The sequence below is a fragment of the Pyrgilauda ruficollis genome, unplaced genomic scaffold (genome assembly GCF_017590135.1).
Source record: "Pyrgilauda ruficollis isolate IOZ18807 unplaced genomic scaffold, ASM1759013v1 scaffold8, whole genome shotgun sequence".
Taxonomy (NCBI): Eukaryota; Metazoa; Chordata; class Aves; order Passeriformes; family Passeridae; genus Pyrgilauda; species Pyrgilauda ruficollis.
The window spans coordinates 2,766,425-2,786,122 of NW_024529932.1; the positions used below are offsets into that span (position 1 = coordinate 2,766,425).

Sequence of the window (19,698 nt, forward strand, 5' to 3'; positions counted from 1 at the left end):
AACATAATGCTAAAATAGAAACTATGCTATGTAAGGTACTTTTTTTAAAGAAAGGACTCACACCAGATAGCAGCCACAGGACACCTAAATCTTTCAGAGAAAGAGAATTGATTGCTTCCTTATCAGCAGAAAACTAACTTCTTCCCGCTTTTTTCAGTCAAAAAGATGCCATTAGGATTAAGAGGAGATGTTGAAGATTACCAGAAAAAGTCCTGTGTTTGAATGGAATTTATGCATCAGGTATGAGGTGTATGAATGTGCAACAGGTGATTGTTTTTAAGGGTTAATCCTCTGTTAATGGGTGTCCTTCTTCGGGCTTGTGTTGCCCAGAAAAAGGTACCCGGACGTCTGTATCTCTTTGTTTTTATAGTCTCATATTGTCCTAATCTCAACTGTTCAAATTTCATTACTCTAATTATATTACTATTGTTTTAACCATTTTATTATGATTAAACTTTTAAAAATTTTAAAAACAAGTGATTGGCGTTTGTCACATAAATGAGAGAAAGTCAGATTCTGGGGGCTAAAATCTACAACAGTTGGTGTGGTGTCTGAGCTACTCATGAGGAAATGCCAAAGCCACCTGTCCAAAACCATCTTGTCTGGTTCTAGGTTCTAGGTTCTAGGTTCCACTTTATTTTGGACAGTTTGAATCTTGATGTTTCTTCAAGATTCATGTTCAGATGTTATCTCATCCTGCAGCACACTGGACAGTTTTCCCATAGTGATCTCTTATGAATGGTAGTGGAAATGGGATCTTGTCAAGCATGGCTCAGACACCATGCTGTTCTTCCAACATCCACTGCTCTTTTGGGCTCTTTGCCATAGTCTTTGGGTCTGCCATGGAAGTTTCATCAACAGTGTATTTTCCAGACTGGGAGCATTGTGCTTTATGGGAGGTAATGTCTAAAGCCTAATCCAAGTCCACCAGTGTCTACCATGATTGAATCCTGGGCTGCACCAAAAGCAGCATGGCCAGCAGGCTGAGGGTGATTCTCCCCTCTACTCTGCTCTTGTCCGACCCCACCTGGAGTGCTGTGTACAGTTTTGGTGTCTCCAACATAAAAAGGTCATGGAACAGTTGGAGCAAGTCCAAAGGGTGGTCACAAAGTGCTCTTGTCAGATCCCACCTGGAGTGCTGTGTACAGTTTTGGTGTGTCCAACATAAAAAGGTCATGGAACAGTTGGAGCAAGTCCAAAGGGTGGTCACAAAGTTGGTATGAAGACTGGAACACTGTTGGGGGTTAGGTTTTGGTTTTTTCTGCTCTTTCCTGTGGAAACCTGTAGGAACCTGTAAATTTCTTCCCATTGAGTTGCTAATCAGAACTGATGGCTTGAGACAGGTGGGGAAGGGGAACTCTTTAGTTTTTGGGAGTTTTTCAGGGTGGGGTGGAGATACAGGGTTATTCAGGCTGAAAGAAGGGGCTGAGGACAGTTCCTGGCTGGCTCTTGCTGTCTCAGCACACAGGGGAGACAGGCTGCAGGCATTGTGGAGAGGATTCACCACCGCTGTGAGGCTTCATTCCTGCTGCCTTCTCCTACCACCACCGTGACCCAGCGGGGAACCTTTCCGCTGCTGCTGGGCTCCCCGCACTCCCCTGCCCTGCCAGGGCACCCCGCAGGTTCCAGGTTTTTGCCGTGGAGTTTTGGGACATTCTTGTTCACTGTCCTAGGATTTCTGCTCATTCCTGCCATTTGCAGCCTGCTGCTTCCGAGAGTCCTGTTAGGGTCGCCGAGATCGGCCGCCCCCAGGGGTTTGTGGAGCAAAGCCGCTCCTCCATCCCTTCCCGTCTGGGCCTTGCCGCCATTGCCGCGTGCTCCCCGAGCCCGCGCCAGAGCGGCCCCTGCGGGCGCGGGGGAGTCACCGGGAGCAGCAGCGCCCCTGCCGGCCGTGCCCGGCACTGCTCCGAAGGGAAAGCGCCGCAGCCGGAAGGCTGGGACTGGGTTGGGGTTCTGTTCGGTGTCAGTGCCGACGTCGTTGTTGTTTGTTTGCTTTATTATACATACCAGTAAAGAACTGTTATTCCTATTCCCATATCTTTGTCTGAGAGCCCCTTAATTTCAAGATTCTAAGAATTCGGAGGGAGGGGGTTTATATTCTCCGTTCCAAGGGAGGTTTTTCTGCCTTCCCTAGCAGACATCTGTCTTGTAATTCATGACAGACACCTCTCCTGTGAAGACAGATAGAGAGACGTGGTACCACAATTAGCTGGATAGAAACTTTCTAGCACAGTTCTGAGTATTAGATAGCAGGCATTCTTTATTACAACATGCTGGGCATTTGGAGGATATTTCCTCTAATTGATGCCCCGACTGTCAGGTGTACAGTTTTTATCATAAATATTGATTACATATTCATTAGCTATCCCCATTTCCTTGACTTTATTCTACACAGTCGCAACCGTTATCTAAGTCCTTCTGTTGGGTCTTTGGGGTCCGTCATCAAAGTCCATCAATAGTCCTTTTCAGGGGGCTATTCTTTGACCCCTGTTTTTGATTAAGTACAGCACCACTGTTTTGCTTAACTTCTACTATTTCAGCCTTGCAGAGCTGAGCTGGCATCCTGCTTGCGTTTTGCATGACTTCTGTTTGCCTAAGTTACATCCTTTATTTATTTCTCCAAGGCTGTGCTGTTCTGTTTTACTGTCCTTGGTAAGAAGTAAAGTGTTGTTCCTTATCAAGTTAGTGAAATACTGTTCTACTGTCCTTATCAGAGGCTGTTCAGCCTGGAGAAAAGTTTGTGTGGAGACCTCAGAGGAGCCTTCCAGTATCGTTGGGGGGGCCTACAGGGAAGCTGGTAAGGGACTTTTCATCAGGAACTGTACTGATAGGACAAGAAGTAATGGGTAAAAATTGAAAAGGGAGGAACTTAAGTTAAATATTAGAAAGAATTTTTTTACTCTGAGGGTGGTGAAACACTGGAAGAGGTTGCCCGGGGAGACTGTGGTTACCACAACCCTGGCAGTCTTCAAGGACACACTGGATAATGCTTTGAGCAACCTGGTGGACTGGGAGGTGTCCCTGCCCACAGCAGGAGAGTTGAGGACTGGATGACCTTTGAGGTCCATTCCCAGACCTTAACATTCTATGATGCCAACTGCATCCATTTCACGCTGGCATCTCTTGCTCAACCATGTTCTGCAGAATCCATCAGCTCTTAGAGCAGGATGTGTGTTACAGCTGAATGGATGTTTTAGTCGAACCCAGCCTCTCAGTTCTCACTCCCAGGGAGTGAGACATCAGGGAGCATGAGGAGAAAAAGAAAAACCGAGTAGCTTTTCAGTCCACGCCAAAGGCGCGGCATGAGCGCTGTGCAGGGAGCTGGTCTGTGCAGCCCCTCCCTGCCCCGCGGAGGCGATCTCCGCGGCCGCGCCCAGCCACGCGGTTCTCCCGCGCCCGGCCATGCGCCGGCCTCCCACAGGCCGGCGCCCCCTCCATCATCAGCCCACCCCCCCCATCTCTGCATCAGAGCGCTTCCCACGTGGAACAGCGCCTCCCATTCATTGGGAGGTACGGCCGGGCGGGCGGGCCCGCGCAGGAGATCTAAAGCGGCAGCGGGGAGCTGGGGGTCGCGGCTGCGCTGCCTCGCCGCTTGCCCGAGCCCCCCGGCTGGGTGAGTCTGGGACGGAGCGGGCGGGGGCCCCTCGCGGTGCGTCCATTTTGCGCGGTGCGGCGGGCGCGGCGCGGCGCTGCGCGCTCCCGGCCCGCCCGGCCCGCCGGCCCCGCGGCACGTCCCTGCCGCAGCGCTCCCTCCCTCCCCTCGCCTGACCCCCACCCACGGCCCTTTTTTGCCTGTCTTCTCTGCGGTGCGAGCAGGGAACGTGCTGTGTTGGAGGTGAAGGCCCAGGTGCCGAGGAGAGACCCTGGGCCGTGTCCCTGACGCCCTTCCCCGTAGCCAGGGTGGCTCCCGAGGGGCTGCCATGCTGTGCTTTGCTTCCTTCGTCAGATTGCAAAAGAGACTGAGAATTTACCGAGAACGGGGGTATCGCCCATGGGGCTCATGGCCAGGCCCGTATCCCAGGAGTTCTTGCAGCCTGCTGCTCCCGAACCTGCTCCTGTGAGCAGGACAGGGAATTATGTCCATTTGGACTGTCAGCGCTTTGCAGGCAGCTGTTCTAACAGATGGGGTCTTACCGTGTTCTGCATATATATGTGTCACTGTGGGTAGCAGATGGGGTGGAGCAAGGGAACCCACTAAAAATCCTTAAGAGGAAATTTGTATGTAGCTAAGGCTGGAGAGGAAGATTGAGACTACATAGGAAATTGCTAGTTAGCTCTGTTGTCGGCGGCTAGATACCTTAGTTTTGGAGCAAGGTGGTCTTTTGGTAGGTGCTGTATGGAGTCGTAACAGAAAGGCATTTGCAGCTCTAGAGAGGCTGCAGATCTGGGCCGAAGAGCTGATGATAATGGTGCTGAAGGTTCACGAGTTAGCCGGCTCACTTGTCTGTGGTCGTTTGCAAACGTTACTTTGTGCTTGAGCAGCGACTGCATGGTGAAGTCCAACATCAGCTGAACTAGTGGATACCCTATCCTGCCTCCCTTTGCCCAGCTCTGTGGACTGTGCTAAGCCACAGGGACAAGTGTTGAAGTTGTAGTCATGCATGGCAATGTAGGTGTCATGTGGGACCCTCTGCAGTGGCACAGCAATGCCTCTTGAAGCCATTTGTTCACTCGCTGATGCTTGACTGTCTGCTGTCTCCAAGTTAGAGGCAAATACAATGAGAACTTGGAAAGAGCAGGCAGAAATGTATCTTTCTGGTCAGGTGCTCTATGGACTTCTGTTACCTTCAGTGGCCATCTGGACATGTTTTTTGGACAAGCTTTCCATATAATGCAAAAGACTGTGTGATGGCACAGGCTCCTTAGCTGCAAGTGCTGACCCTGGCACAAAGCAGGAGCAAGCTTGTGCATTGCCTCAAGCTTTGAAAGTTACTTTGCATTCAAGTGCTTCAAGTATCTTGCATTTTGAGTGATCTGACAGGGTCAGACTTTGACTGTGCTCCATCACATGCATGCTTTAGTCACGTTGGTCACGTTGGCTTTGAAATAAAGCCTTTTCTTGGGCAGGGGAGCTAATTGGTATTTAGTCCCTGACTTATGCCACTTTGGTGGTATTTGTAAAATTTTAAGTCTTGCTGCTTGTAGGGCTGTGCTTAACAGGGAGGAGGTGTGTTCAGAACACACTTCTTGTTTCGAGTGGGCTGTAACAGAAACCTGAGGCCTGCTAGGTTTCTAATTCAGGCACTTCAGTTGTGTGTGTGGTTGAGATGCAATATGCTCTTGACTCCTCGTGGAGTATATTCTCGCAATATTTTTTCTAAACAGAAGGCATTATCTCAGAGAAGAGGAAGCTAGTAAGCTAGTAACTCTTTAACCAGGGAAGGGAGAAACCAGTTCCAAGGTGTATTGTTGAAAGATTTGTCACTCCCTCTTTTTTTTTCCCTTTTCCCTTCTTTTTTTTTTTTTTTTTTTTTTTTTTTTTTTTTTTTTTTCTTCCTCCTTTCTTCCTGTGTAATCTGTTGCCATGTGGCAGGTAATGTTCATTCTCATGGTGGTGTGCCGGGGTTCTGTGTCTCTGCTTTCAGTTGTGTGACACAGTAAATGGTTGGATTTGGTCATCTTGGAATCCTTTTCCAGCCTTAACAATAGCATGATTCTGAGATGACAGGAATGAGTTCCAATCTAGCTGGTGTTGAGCACAGTTGCTGGCCTGGTGTGTGCAAGAGGGAGGGGGGAAAAAGGAGTCGTGGGAAAAGAAGAAAAAGCAGATGGGAAAGAAGAGAGGGAGAAATATAGTTCACATGAAGGAGGGCAGGGGTCTTACTGCAATTACTGCCTCTGCTACCTTTAGCTCCCTCTTGATCCAGCAAGTTCCTCAGCCTTGAGAACAGGTTAACTAGGCTTCGGTAGCCTTTCAGAAATGTCACTTCCAATTGTATCCCAGCTTTAAGTGAATAGAAAACAAAGTGGTAAATTTAATTTTCTTCTCATGACCCATATCTGTGATGCTAAAAGCATCGGTGTAGAGTGGGGCAGGAGGAAAAGAGAGTGAGTTACTTTGTCTGCAGATGTGCTGAGTACATGCTGGCTTGATCCTGACGGGATTTATTGGCTCTGCCTTCCAGTGGTGACAAGGGCAGATGGGGATGCGACACAGCCTCTTTGGCACTCCTGAAGGATGAGCTAGGAAATGCTGCTGACTTTACTCTGATGTGGAGAAGCTAGTGCTACTGACCATCAGCACCGTGAGGCTGCGTGGTGTGGAGAGCTACTTCAGTGCTGCAGGCAGAGCTGGTTGGGGTCAGCTGCACTCAGTACTGATCCAGAGTTAATGATGCTAGTCAGAGTTTCATTTGGGAATGCTGATGTAGGAGGTTTATTTGAATGTGTATGCAGCAGGAATAAATGTACTGTACAAGAAATTACTGTGGTTTGATAAATGAGCTGTTTCCTTAAGGTGAAGAATTGCTTGCTTTTGTCAGGTGACAAATTCTTAAAATAAACTAGTTGGAAAATGCATTGTTGAGTTTGTAGAACTAGATTGTCTTGTTTAAATGACTCTTCTATAAAGCAGTTTCAGCTAACAAAATAAATAATGTGTTGTATCTTTAGAAAATATTCCACAGGGAATTAGTTATCTGAGGTAACCAGAATATAGTCTTCTATCCTGAGGTTGCTGATTGAACTTTACTGGGGGTTGCACACTGCCTGATAGCTGGTTGATGACCTGTGTGATAAAATCCCCAAGTAATGGGTGCTGCTGCATGCCACTTTATTTGTTTTTCTCCCTCCAAAAAGTTCACAAAACAGGGTGACCGGTAACATATGTGGTGTGAAGATTCTTACTGTTTGTCTCACGTGGCAGGGACAGGCTGGTTTGTGTGCTTATAGCTTCCAAAAGCCCTTGAGGAGGCCATTGAGAAGAATACAGCACTTGGCTGATCTGGGTGGAAGTGCAGAAGTGCTGTACTTTTGTGTGTCTGTCCATGCTGACCTCAGGTGCATTGGGCACGACTGTTCTGACTGTGCACTTGGCTGGGAGAAAGGAGCAAAATGTTCTGGTACCACAAGCAAAACGAAGGCACAACAGCCAGAAGTCATCAGCTGGATGATGGATTAGGGTGGAGGTGCTACATCTTCCACAACAGGTGTTTGTTGGGGTTTTGGAAGTGAGAACTTCTGTGAGATGGGAGCAGAAATTTGGCTTCTAGCAGCTTTATATTTCAGGAAAGGTACCAACACAAGCAATACAGTGAAAAGTGTAACAGCTAAGTAACTGGGAAAGAGCTGAAGCAAAGTGCTTATGCTTTGCTCTGGAAGTGCTAGGATCAGTGCTTGGACAGTCCTGAAATCCAAGGTTTTCTCCAGAAAACACTATTACTTTTGAGGAAAGCAAGAACAAGCAGGAGTTGTTGCTCTTGTGAGAAAGGTGCATGTCTTGAGTTGTTAAAACCCCTAAGACTATTCAAAGACTTTCACCATCTTTTTCTTGTGTCCACAGAAAGACCAGTCAAAATTCATCAAGGTGTTTCTACTTCAGCTGGGTCTAGGTGCAGTCCTGTCTTCTGTCTCGTGCATCTGTCTGGTGGAGTTTTTGTAGATGTGATGTTTGCTACAGTAGTGCAGTAACTAGGGAAAGCAGGTACCTCTGGAGGACCATAGCTCCCATCTTTCCTCCAAAGGGAAAAAGTTCATGGCTTTCATGACAGGAGGTGCCTGTCTTAGCCTGTTATTTACAGAGCGGGGTGAGATGATACACTGTGTCTGCTTTGGAGTGGGCTGAAACTAGTCAGGAGGAATCCTGCCCCTCATAACCTCATTGGCATGTGAAGAAACACAAGGATGATCCCCAAAAAAACTTATACAAGCGATGAAGCCTCACTGTTGGGCTTTGGCAGCTCCAGATAAGCCATCACAGATGCTAGAACACTTTTGAACCTGTTTTTTTCCTTCGAAGGAAATAGCTGGAGAGCAGAACAGCATGGTGTAGGGCACCATCAAAAACACAACAGCAGTGCTTTATTTTTCATGCTCCTGTCATACCTTGGGAAACAATGGTAATTATCATTTGTTTCACTTACTTTGCTTTAAAACCACCTATTTTCTTTTGCAAGTCCCAGCATAGGGGAGCTAAGCAGAATATTTACAGCCAGTTGTTTGTTTCCTTCTTGTTGTCACTTAAAGCACCTTGCAGCAGCAGAACTTCTTATACTTCAAAGTTTCTTATTCTAGGTAAGTGACATGGGGAGAGATGGCATTGTATATGTTCTGAGAGGTGTTGCATTATACATTTCTCCACACTTCTCCAAGACTGTCATATCTAGGTCTCTTTGTGTATTCCATCCATAAACATAATTAGGAATGATTTCCTTTGATGCCAGAATGATGATGTGGAAAAATATAACATTGTTTTAAAAAGTTGAGCAGACTGGATGGTATTTTTCTCCCAATAAAAAGTGCATACTTACTCCAAACACTATTTTGCTGAGAGGGACACAATTATTTTTAAGGATAGTATAGCTTCCCTTGACAGGACTGTCTGCTGGGTGGCTTCAATTACCTCTGTTACTGGGTTATAGGAACATTTTTTGGGGCAAACCAGGCTTCTGCATGAAGGGCAGGGAGGTGCAGGTGGCAATTCCAATACATTCAGAAAACTGAGTAAGATTTTGGCCTACAGATTGGATAACTACTACACTGGTGGGGTTGAATAAGAAGTAGATGACAAATCTGTTTTTTTGCTCACAGGATTTAATTACTTTTCTAAGTTGACTTGTGCTTCCAAGAGAGCCTGTTCAAGCTTTCTTCATGGAGAGATGTGGGTCACAAGACCTGGTTGTCTGTCACACAGATGGCAGAATAAACTGTATGGGTGTCTACAAGGTAATGCTTGTCCTTGTGCAAACCAGGGAGCTGAGTCTATGTGGTATTTTGCGGTAGCCTCACGTTGAGGTTCAGGCCAGGTCTGCCAAGTTTTTGCATTTCTTACCTCCTGGTATCATTGTATTGTCCCTGCTGTCACTGGTCCTTCAGCTGTCACATCCAGCAGCTTTCTGCCCAAACCCCTCTTGGGGCTGACCAGTGTGCAGGATCCTTTTGTGTGACATTGGCAGCAGGGAGATGTGAAATATGTGGGTCATGGTCTGGCTCACAGTTTGGTTGGTCGGTGTCATCTTTGCTTTTTGAGGGAAAAAAGCCCCTTAAAATCCCACAAACTTTAGCGAGTGTTGCTTTGATCCAAAAAAGGAGCAGGAAGTCTTTTGTCATGCTTTTGATAAAAGTTCTGAGATAAATATGAAATGGGTTATGTTTGGATGCCTCTTTTCCCCAGTCCTTCCCTATCAGCAGCCTTGCAGCCATGAATGTTTGGGTTAGGTGGAGGCAAAACTCTACTTAAACAACAGCTTTCCTGTTCTGGAGCAGGAGAAAGCTGAATGGTGAACGTCTGCCTAAGAAAAGAGTATTCACCCAAAGCAAAAAATCCTCCACACCTACCTCACTGTGAAATTTAATTCCACATCAGTGTTCTAGCACTTTTCTGATGAGATTTATTTAGGCAGAATATATCAAACCTAGGTTGTCGTACCTGTGTGTGAAAACAGGAATGGTTAGTTACCCCACTGACATACTAATCAAACATGATGCTTGTATGATTTGCCCTGCTCTATACTTAATTTAGACATAAATGCCTAAACCAGATGCAGTTTTCCAAGGTATTTTGTTACAAATCCATCAGTTTAGGAGCTGTGAAGTCTTTGCAGTGATGGCTTGTGGGATAGTATGCAAAACACCTTTGAGACTGAATTTTTTTCCACATAGCCCCATACTTTATCCCCTCTGCTCCACCTCCTTTCGCCATCCTCAGCTCCTGTTTTTCTGTGCATGTGTGTCTAGGCTACACTGATGTAGGCATATCCTGTAGACCTGGCAGCCAGGTTTTGTGACTGACCTGCACAACCGAGTCCCATCCCAAAATGACTGTCCCTGGTGAGGCACGTGTCACGGACTGGCAGGGAAGGGGAGTCGTTTACTGGCCCAGCAAGTTGGAACATTGTCATATTCCAGTTACACTGGGAGTGCAGCCACACCACTGGTGCTCAGCATGCCCCTTTTCCTTTAATTGGGCTACCCAGGCTGCCTCATTTAGGGCTTCCTCATGTGGGAGCGTCTCATGCTGTTCCAAGGCAGCTGAGGCGTTGGTGGCCCATCCAAGTCGTGCACTGTTGTCTCCTTCAGCACTGAGTGACCCTGGTCAGTGGGGTAGGTCTGGTCAATGGGCAGTACTAGTTGGATCAGATGGTAGGATTCAGTCATTGCTTTCATTCCAGTGTGCATCAGGGCACTGCCTATTATGGGAAGGCCTTTCTGAAGAACTTGACAGTGGGAATTTCTTGCAAGAGGCACCTGGGGAACTGCAGACATGCAGCAGCCTCTCTGCTGCAGGAGGGGATGTGTCTGCTGCACACACCAGCCGAGCAAGGGTGTGAAGTGCTTGTCTGTGCCTGCAGTGATGACCATGTGATACTTGGAAGGAACTGATCCCTCCCCAGCCCTTGAATTATGGCTGGAATGTGGGAATCTAAAAGTAAACATTTTAACTCCTTTCACAGTCAGCGTCTCTTTTGTATGATGTAAATCATAGTTGCAAAAAGCTTTAGTATTAGGTCTGTAGTCATACAAGCACGCTCAGAAGGCTGTAATATATTTTTTAATTCAGCTGGTGTGTTCAATGAGAAATTAACTTCAGTTTCTTCAAAAAAAGGGAAGTTTTTCTTAATTATTCCACTGTGTTGAGTCACCCTCCAACAGCCACACCAGGGTGCAGGGTTGGCAGGTCTCACTTGGAATTCTGCGTGGGGCAAGCCCTTGAATGGCCTGCAAACCAGTGGAAAAACTCCTAAATTAACAAAAATGTATTCTAATTAGTTTGCTAATGACTTTGTTTTGATTGCAGAAGCCTAAAGGAGTGATGCAGCATATTTTGATTTTTCATAGAATCCTAGAATGGTTTGGATTGGAAGGAACCTTTGAAGTTCCATGCAGTGCAATCCACCTGCCATGGGGTTATTCAAAGCCCCATCCATCCCAACTCTAAAAGCTTAATTTGCATACACAGTTACCCAGGGATAGCAGAACCTTTCTCAGAAGCCTGTAATCACCTTGGCATAAGGCAAGGAGCCCTGTGACTTGACCACATAAAATTTCTGTTCCCCTTTCTCCCTGGATGAGTTTGTCCAGCACAGGCTGAGTTCTCCTTTATGTGGACCATTCCTCTGAGGTTTGTTATAGAGTGTTTTGTCTGAAAAAGCTATTCAAACTCTTCCATCTCATTCACAGAAGCAACACTCTTGCTGCTTTCCCAGCAAGGGAAAGGGATCTTTTGCTTCAATTCAGTACCCTTTATGGTAATGGAGGAAGTTTTTAATTGGGACAGCATTTTTTAAATTGGGACAGTTTTTTAATTGGTTCAGCAGTGCTGGGAACGTGCCTGTTTGAGAAACATCTGATCTGCAGACATGTTGATCCACAGGGGTGGCCACAGGTCCGTGGTCCAGCCTGTCACTCAGGCAGGATGCTCATGGGTCGCTTGGCAAGGGTGACCAGGGTCAGCAGCTGCCTCATGGTCCTGCCTCCAGCTGGAGCTGCCACTGCTCTCCTTGACCTACCTGCTGGCCTCTGCCTGTTCCCTGCTGCTCAGGGATGTAGCAAAGTCTAATTGCTTATTCCCACTTTGATCTGCTCCTTGTCTGCTCCTGATAGTCCCAACTTGGCTGTGCCCTTTGTCCTGGTAAAATAATGGTGTTTGGGGAAGTCTTCTCCTTCCTTTCTTCTATCAGTCTGATTGGATGTGTCCCATGTCTGTACAGGATACTTTTTGTTCTGCATGAAGGTTGGGGCTCTTAATGGTTTGTTTGTTTCCCCACTATTGTTTTAATAACAAACCAACTTCTGTTGCTGTCTAACTTACTTCCTTATCCCCTAAGGGACATTTCCCACCTTCTTCCAAGCACCATTCTCCAAGGACCACACCTGGTTTATGCTGAATGACATGGCCAGGGCTTTTGGCTAAGCAAAGTTCTGTCTTCATTTTATCTGGGTTTAGGGAAACAGAACCTCATTTAATATTGTTTCCCAGAGCATTATTTTTTTTCTGTTCAATACCAAGGCTGAGTCCCTGGCAGATTATGGATGATGGGTTGTTTCAAGTGAATCCCTGCCAGTCTGTCTCAGGCTTTCAATTGGGAAGTTTAATTATCAGTGGAGATCCCCTTTGGTGTTATGACAAATTGAGGGAGTTAAATCAAGCAATTTTCTTGCAAGGTGTAATTTGAAGTCATGCTGAGGAACTATTTGAGGAGACTGTACTAGAGCTGGTGGGAGACTTTTCAATTAGATGCTTTTTCATCAAAAAAATAGTTATTCTGGTAATTAGAGAGGTGTGATGCCCTTTAATGGCTAGGCAGGAAGACATTTCCTTAACTTTTTTATCCCTGAGGAGCTCTGGATGGCAGATGTGCTGCTGTCCTCCTCAAAACATCTGGGTTCTGTTTTGAGCTGACAGGATCCTCACCAGCTGAAACTTGAGGTGTGGGCTAAAAGGGCTCGGGGCACTGGTGGCACCTTTCACTGGATGGTGCTTCTCAGATGGGAATCTATCCTGGAAAGTGTCACCTCCCTCTCTTCTGCCTTGCCTGCTGTTTGTGGTGGCCTGCCATTTGGTCAGCTGTAGTCACAGTGTTGAGTTTGTTTCAGTGGTGGTGGTTTTCAGCATGATTCCCCAGGTGGTTATTCTGGTACAGCTATGGATGTTAGGCAGCAGGCTGGGGAGAGGAAGATCTGGTTTCATGATTTAACCCTGCCAAAACAAACATGTTATCTGGCTGCTCCTGTTTTCCCTGTTTTGAGGCAGGGTGCACTATATCCAGTTAGAGTGTAAAAGGTATTTCTCTAACCTGTTTTTGCAACACTTGGGTGACGGAGATCTGATATTGTACCCTGTGCCCGCAGTTGGAAAGTGATTGGAATATCAAATTCCCCACTGCAAATTAAGCATGATATGGTGTGTGTTTCTGCAGTAGGGGAATTAGTGTTTATCCAACCTTTTCCCTGTTGAATGGCTTACTGTGTGCCACATTTGATGATAATCACAGCTGGAGCTTTGTGCAGAAGAAAGGGCATCACAACTTCTATTTTGTATGTTTTGAAGCTTGAATTCTGAGTGTTTGAAGTACTCTTCTCATGACTTCCACAGCAGGAACATCCCTCCTTTGGTCAAAAATAACGGCTCATTTCAAAATGGATTTTGTGTATCATCACAAATAATCCAGATTGACTTTTCTGCAGGTATTGAGATGAAACACTGAAGTTTGCCTGCTTTGAAATTTTGGGCAAGTTGAGAATTCCTATCTGAAGTGGTGCAAAAAGATGATCTTTGCCATTCTGGAGGTTGTCCTGAGATGAGGGGATTTTCTGATTTGGGGATTTCTGATTGAGGGGATTTGGTACAGCCAGTAGCCATGACAGTTTGGAAAGCAGCTGGGTGAGCTGCAGCACCCTGGTGTTTGCCCATGGTGGTAATTGGGCACTGTCTTCATGTCCAGTGGGACTTGGTGGTCACCTTTCAGTAACTGGTTGTTGGTCAGTGGGTATAGAGATTATGAAGAGCACCTCACTGCACCTTTTCCAGTGGAAGAAATCCTCCAGGTCTATGAGACACCTGAAGAGGAGTGGGCAATGCTGGTTTGAAAATGTTCCTAATACTCAGAAGACTGAGGAACAGAAACCTGCAGCATGCCCAGCTCTCTGTGACAACAGGCTGGTCCCCCAGTACCACCTCCCTCGTGGTGTTAAAGGATCTGCTCAACAGAGGAGGGTAATATGATCCCCTTCAGACAGGCAGTGTGCCTTGAAGCAGGTGAAAAAGATTGGGTTTTGTGTACACTGACAGCCACTCCTGTGTGTGCCTCTGTCTTTGTTTAATGTGTTGTTTGTATTTAACTGCCTGGCTCCCTTCCTCTGAGTAGCAAATGCCTTGCTAGTGGCTGAGCTTGATTTCTAATGACAAAATTGGCAAAGAATTTAACATTAATGTCCATATATGTATATAAGTATATACACTCAAATGTAATCTAGATTAATGTATATTGAGATATATGCATACATTTGCACACATTTTATAAAAAAAGATAATCTGTAAGGGAACAATTTAACAGCTCATAGACAATACCTTCATTTTCTAGTTAAAATACTTCAGCAGGTCAACATCTCTTCACACACAATGAAACAAATGCAAAGAATTGCAGCTACTTTGGTGGCTTTTGGCTTGGACTCCCTGCCATTGCTGCTGCTACAGTGAGATAACTTCCAGCTTTGCATAATGCTTGGTCATGCCTTTGCTTTCACTGGCCTTTTTGCTGGTGGCTGCATTGCAAATGGCTACAGTCAAAGTCTCTGAATCAGTCCTCAGCATTTGTCCCAAGCGTGTCTTTCTAAACTGCCTGCCTGCTCCAGCACAGCTGTTGGGGACACTTGCAGCCGCTTCAGGGACACAGCCAGATGCAGCTTAGAGTCTGATGCCACATCCTTTGCTTCTGTTTCTAAAACTCTAGAGACAGGTGCTCAAATACCTGTTGGGAAGGCTCAGCATCTTCTCTAGTCATCTTGACTCTGCTCTGTTGCTTGTTGCAGAGTGACAGAAAACATTGGTGTTTTCCAAGGCAAGACATTTTGGAAGGACATACCTGACACAATTCTTGCTTTAAACTGGAATGGATCACACTCAGGACTGAGGTGCCTTGGTGATTTGGTTTTCTGAGTAATGCTTCAGAAAACATTCAGGAGATTTAGTTTGGTCCCTTACTTTATGATCTTTTGCTTTTAGGAGTCTACAGTCAAATCTGACACCTCAAAAATACCTGTAATGCTGACAGCAGTAGTAAGAACTGAGGTTTTCTACCTCTTTTCCTCTGTAGGACTTCTGTGTGAATGATGCTGCCCTGGGGACTGAAGCAGCAAAACCAGCCTTTTGGAAACGGCTCCCAAAGGGGTTTGTTACCCATGTGTTGATCAACTGGTTGGCATCATCACTACATGCTTATTTGGGAACCATGTTTGAGCTAAAAATACAGGGTGAAAACCATTCTACATTGTCAAATATACCGGCACCAGCGCAAGCTCTTTGTTCTGCAGACTTGAAGCAGTGATTATACGGCTGTATGGGGCATATTTTTCCTCAGCATCCTTTTGGTCTTCAACAAATGTCAGATTGTCCACAGGACATGACTTAGCTGTGAGAGAAGGGTACTGGTGGCAGTAGACATTTCCATGTGTTTCAAAATGGATATAAGCACATGTGGGGCAGTAGACATTTCCATGTGTTCCAAAATGGATATAAGCACATGTGGGACAATGCTGAACGAAGATTTCAGCTCACTCCTCCTTCAAGGAGATGTCTGGGGACTTAGATGTTGGACATGCAGCAAGGTTAGGCTTAGGTTTTATTCTTTCCTTAGTAGAAAACTCCTTGTTCTGCTTAATCAGCTTTAGTTTTATGCTCTTCTGCAAATTGGAGAAGAAAATTCTCAGGAACAGCAATGCCTTGAAGTAGGTAAGGGGTGGTGTTTCAGAAGTTGAAACAACTTGTAATTGTTGAGGAAGTGATAGTATTGCTTATGTAAAATGGTGCCCTGTCAGCTTATTTTTACACATGGTGTTTTATGTTTAGCTGGACAGATGTTTATTATGGTTTACTTTTTGCTGTCAACCACATGGCAGATTGCTTATTTTCTTACGGGTTTGAGGAATGGGGAAGGAAATCTATCAACCTGATATAATAGGTATGTTACCCATTAGATAAAAGGAGGAAGAATATCTTATTTTATTTGATAATACAATAGAGTCAAGACAAAAAGTTGGACAGGGAACAAAAGTAATAAACATGAAATGCACTGTAAATAAAACACCAGTAGCAGTTGGACTATTGAAGTTGGTGGGAGCTTTGCCATTGACTTTGGTGGGACAGGATTCACCCAAGGATGTGGCCCCTGGCCCGGGGTCCACCCTGCTAGGCTGCCTGGGTGTGTCCTTGCTTCCCACCACTCCCAAAGACCTCTGCTCCAGCAGAGGTATCCAGAACATGGAGATACCCCAAGTCTTACCCAGAGTCTGAGTGGCTGGGACTTGCAGCTCAGTGTTTCTCATCAGAGAAACCAGAGCTAAGGCAGGGGTGAGAGCTTGGCATGTGCAGAACAAAACTATATTCGTTCAGATTCAGGTTTCCTCAGCTTGAAGGTGGTTAGGTACCATCTGGAAACATTTCTGGAATAATTTATATTGTTTTATGTTATTAGGACTGCATTATGCCACAGGAATACTGACTGTGCATTCAAAAAAAGGCTCATCTTTTCAAGTGAGGCTGGGAGTGGAACCAGCCCAGAACAAAGGGTCACTTCAAAGTCAAGGATGACTGTTTCAGAAGGCAAAATCACAGCTGGATCCAACTTCTAAGGAGGGGGGAAATCATAATCTCTGCCAAAATCACCCTTTGATAGACTTGCAAAGATAACAAATGATACGCAGAAGGTTTTGGGCAGAGATGTAATGACTGCATCCTGCTAAACCAAAAGATCGTTCTACTGAAAAAAATCCCACTTGTCTTCATTAAAGGTCTCTTTGTTAAGTGACAGTGAATATAATTGAAAGTAAAATGTTGATTTGGTACCTGCTGTTTCAAAAGCAAAGAAAATGTGTAAGAGATGCTTGGATGGTGATCAGTGGCCTGTGAGATGAATGACAGTGCTGTGTGTAAGGGCCACAGAACATGGCTGCATTGTAGGTTCCCTGTTTGTTACCTGCAGGCTATGGGAAGTATTCTGTTCACAACAGGGATGCTCAGACTTTGACATGTTTTTTGTGAAAGAGGCAGTTGATATCTTAATCTGGAGTTCACCTGGAAGAGCACTGTCTGCTGGCATTAATCCAGTTGCAGGATGTTGGTCCTAATTTCCAGGTCTGTTATAATTAAATAGCCTCTCTTCTAAGCAAATTATTCATAAAAAGCAGTTTTGCTTTATTCTTGATGGCTAGAGTACAGCTGTGCACACCTGTAGATAGGCCCAAGGGAGCTTCCAAATGAAATTGCTTTGAAATATGTTTCTTCTGGGATGCTCTTGTGTGATATATACACTTGAAATAATTCACTAGGTTTATTTTTTTAGTGAATAAATTGTATGTCCCCCTGCCCCCTAGGACCTTGCCAAATTCTCACCCTGATCCTCCACCTCTGCACCAAGGGTCTGTTCCTCTCCTGGGGACATTGCCCCTCACCAGCCCTGTTTTTGCCAAGGAAGTGATTTCTCGTAATGTGTGTGTCTGTGACAAGGCAGGGAATTGGGGACCAGTTACCCCTTCATTCAGTGCAGAATTAAAACCACTAAGTTATGTTTGTTTTGCAGGATACCAGATTTTGTTAAGGTGGATGGCTGTGTAGGAAGTAAAAGGCCTGGCATTGTTGTTAGGTAGCATCCTAGAAAGCAACAGAATTCATAGGAGACACTCCAGTACCACAATCTTCTTGTCCTTTTAATCCATTTCAAAGTTTGCGAGTGCTGTGTCCCAGCTTTAGGGAGGTGGGCAGTTGTCCAGCCAAATGCAATCCTGGCTGCCATGGATTTGGGTAAGGTTCAGGTGAAAAGGAGGTTGTTCACTCAATCTGACGTGAGTGCGTTTAGGTAAAGACTTAGGTGTGTCTTCCTGCTGAAGGGAGAAGATAGTTTTCCCTCTCTGTATGTATTGGGAACTCCCATGGTTAATAAAACAAGATTTTTGTAAGATTGGCCTAAAACCTGCCTTTCTTTATTTGTCTAAATCCATGTCTGTTGGGAGCGTGTTTGAGAGCGTGTTTGTTGGTGGGGTACAATTCCTGACACAGTGAGCCTTGTAAATCCTCAGCCTTGTTCCTGCAGTTGTAATTACTTTCTCATAGTAGGGGAGTTATTGTAAAGCCAAGAAAAAGGGATTTAAGCCAGGACTTATGACGAGGGTCTTGGAAAAGTGAAGAGAATTTTTGGTTTTGTAGTTGATGCTGTGGTAACAAAATTGAAGCATGAATTTAACAGTTGCCTCAGTTAATTAAGTTTCTTAGCATGTATTTTCCCACCTTTTACACTAGATTTTAGCTGGAGCTGATTAAGTACTAGTCTCACTGAAGTGTACTGTAAATTGCATTTAGGAGTATTTTTGCCTTCACGTTATTCTCAGCACAGTATTGATGTCTGTGTGCAGTGTGTACTACTGGAAAATGTATGTCTCAGTCCAGCATTGCATCAAAATAAAAGAACCTTTTTCTTTTTCCATAATTAATGAAGAAACATTTTTAAAGCCCTGTTGCTTAAGCCAGGCTTAATGGTGCAGTGTGGATATCAGGGTGAGGCTATTGGAGCTGAAGGATGCAGTCTGAGATGGAAGATGAGGTTCATCCTTGTAGGCTGTGGCCACACAGCCTGGAGACTTGTAGAGCAAAGCAGAGAAAATCTGATGTCTGCGCAACACATCTTACGGAGGAGGTTATCCTGGAGTGGCTGTTTCCTCAGGCTATCAGGTTGAGAGGTGTTATGTACATCCCTGTAACGTCCTCAGGTTTAAATTCATCCCAGTAGTACAGGGTTTGTGCACTCCACAAGCTCTCTGCAATGTGAAACAAATTATGGTAGATGGGGAAACTGGGACATTCACTTTTAAAGTACTTTCTTGCCCAGAACAAGAAAACCCCTCTGAAATCTGAAAGAGAAAATTTGCGTTTTTAGTTTGTCCACTTGTGTGTGAACTAAGTGACTATGGAGTAGGGTGGGAGTGAAGTATTGCTTCTCTCCCGGGATTGCTCAAGGTTTGAAGCATGACTGAGAGTTGGAAGCAGAACTGTGGGGTTGTTTATTTTAATTCCCCATGGTAAGTCTAGATCAAATGTCAAAAGGAGACATTTAATCTTATAAAAAGGTGGAAAATGGGAAGTTTCATTTGCTGAAATGTAACAGGGCCGTAGCATTGTACCTGTGCAGTGATGTTGATGTAGGAAGGTATTCTGGTCTGGATTATGATGGCAGCATCTTTCTTGCAGGCCCAAACAGGAAGATGGAGTGTCAAAAAATTACCAATTTTGGAAACCAGCTTCTTCGTCGGAAAAATGTGGACTGCTCTCGAGAAGACAGTCGCCTGTCGCGATGCCTTAACACGTTTGACTTGGTGGCCCTGGGTGTAGGCAGCACTTTGGGTGCTGGTGTCTATGTCCTGGCTGGAGCTGTGGCACGGGAAAACGCAGGACCTGCCATTGTTATCTCCTTCTTGATTGCTGCCTTGGCTTCGGTGCTGGCCGGACTCTGCTATGGAGAATTCGGTGCTCGAGTTCCTAAGACAGGATCAGCTTATCTCTACAGCTACGTGACTGTGGGTGAGCTGTGGGCCTTCATCACAGGCTGGAATCTAATCCTGTCCTATGTTATTGGTAAGTATGGTGGGTGTGCTGCCAGAGCCTAGCTTTAGTTCAACCTGGCAGCCTGGTGTGTAGTCACCCTTGTTTTGGTGCCTGTGTTACTGTTACAAAATGAATGCTTCACTCTTGCACTCACCCAGGGTTTCTGGACTCATCAGTGGGATACGTCTTTGATGGCTCCTATGCTGCTGACTGAGGGCTTATTGCTGCTG

At 45.5% G+C, this 19,698-nt stretch overlaps 1 protein-coding gene across 1 annotated transcript in view; it reads left to right on the plus strand.

The window, feature by feature from the left end:
• Positions 1-3,528: 3,528 nt before the first annotated feature.
• Positions 3,529-19,698, plus strand: part of SLC7A1 (solute carrier family 7 member 1) — a 42,073-nt gene continuing 25,903 nt past the window's right edge. Inside the window, exons 1-2 of the mRNA XM_041487279.1 lie at positions 3,529-3,613; positions 19,115-19,498. Of these exons, the coding sequence (XP_041343213.1) occupies positions 19,129-19,498 (370 nt within the window). The 5' untranslated portion in view covers positions 3,529-3,613; positions 19,115-19,128. The remainder of the gene's footprint in view (positions 3,614-19,114; positions 19,499-19,698) is intronic.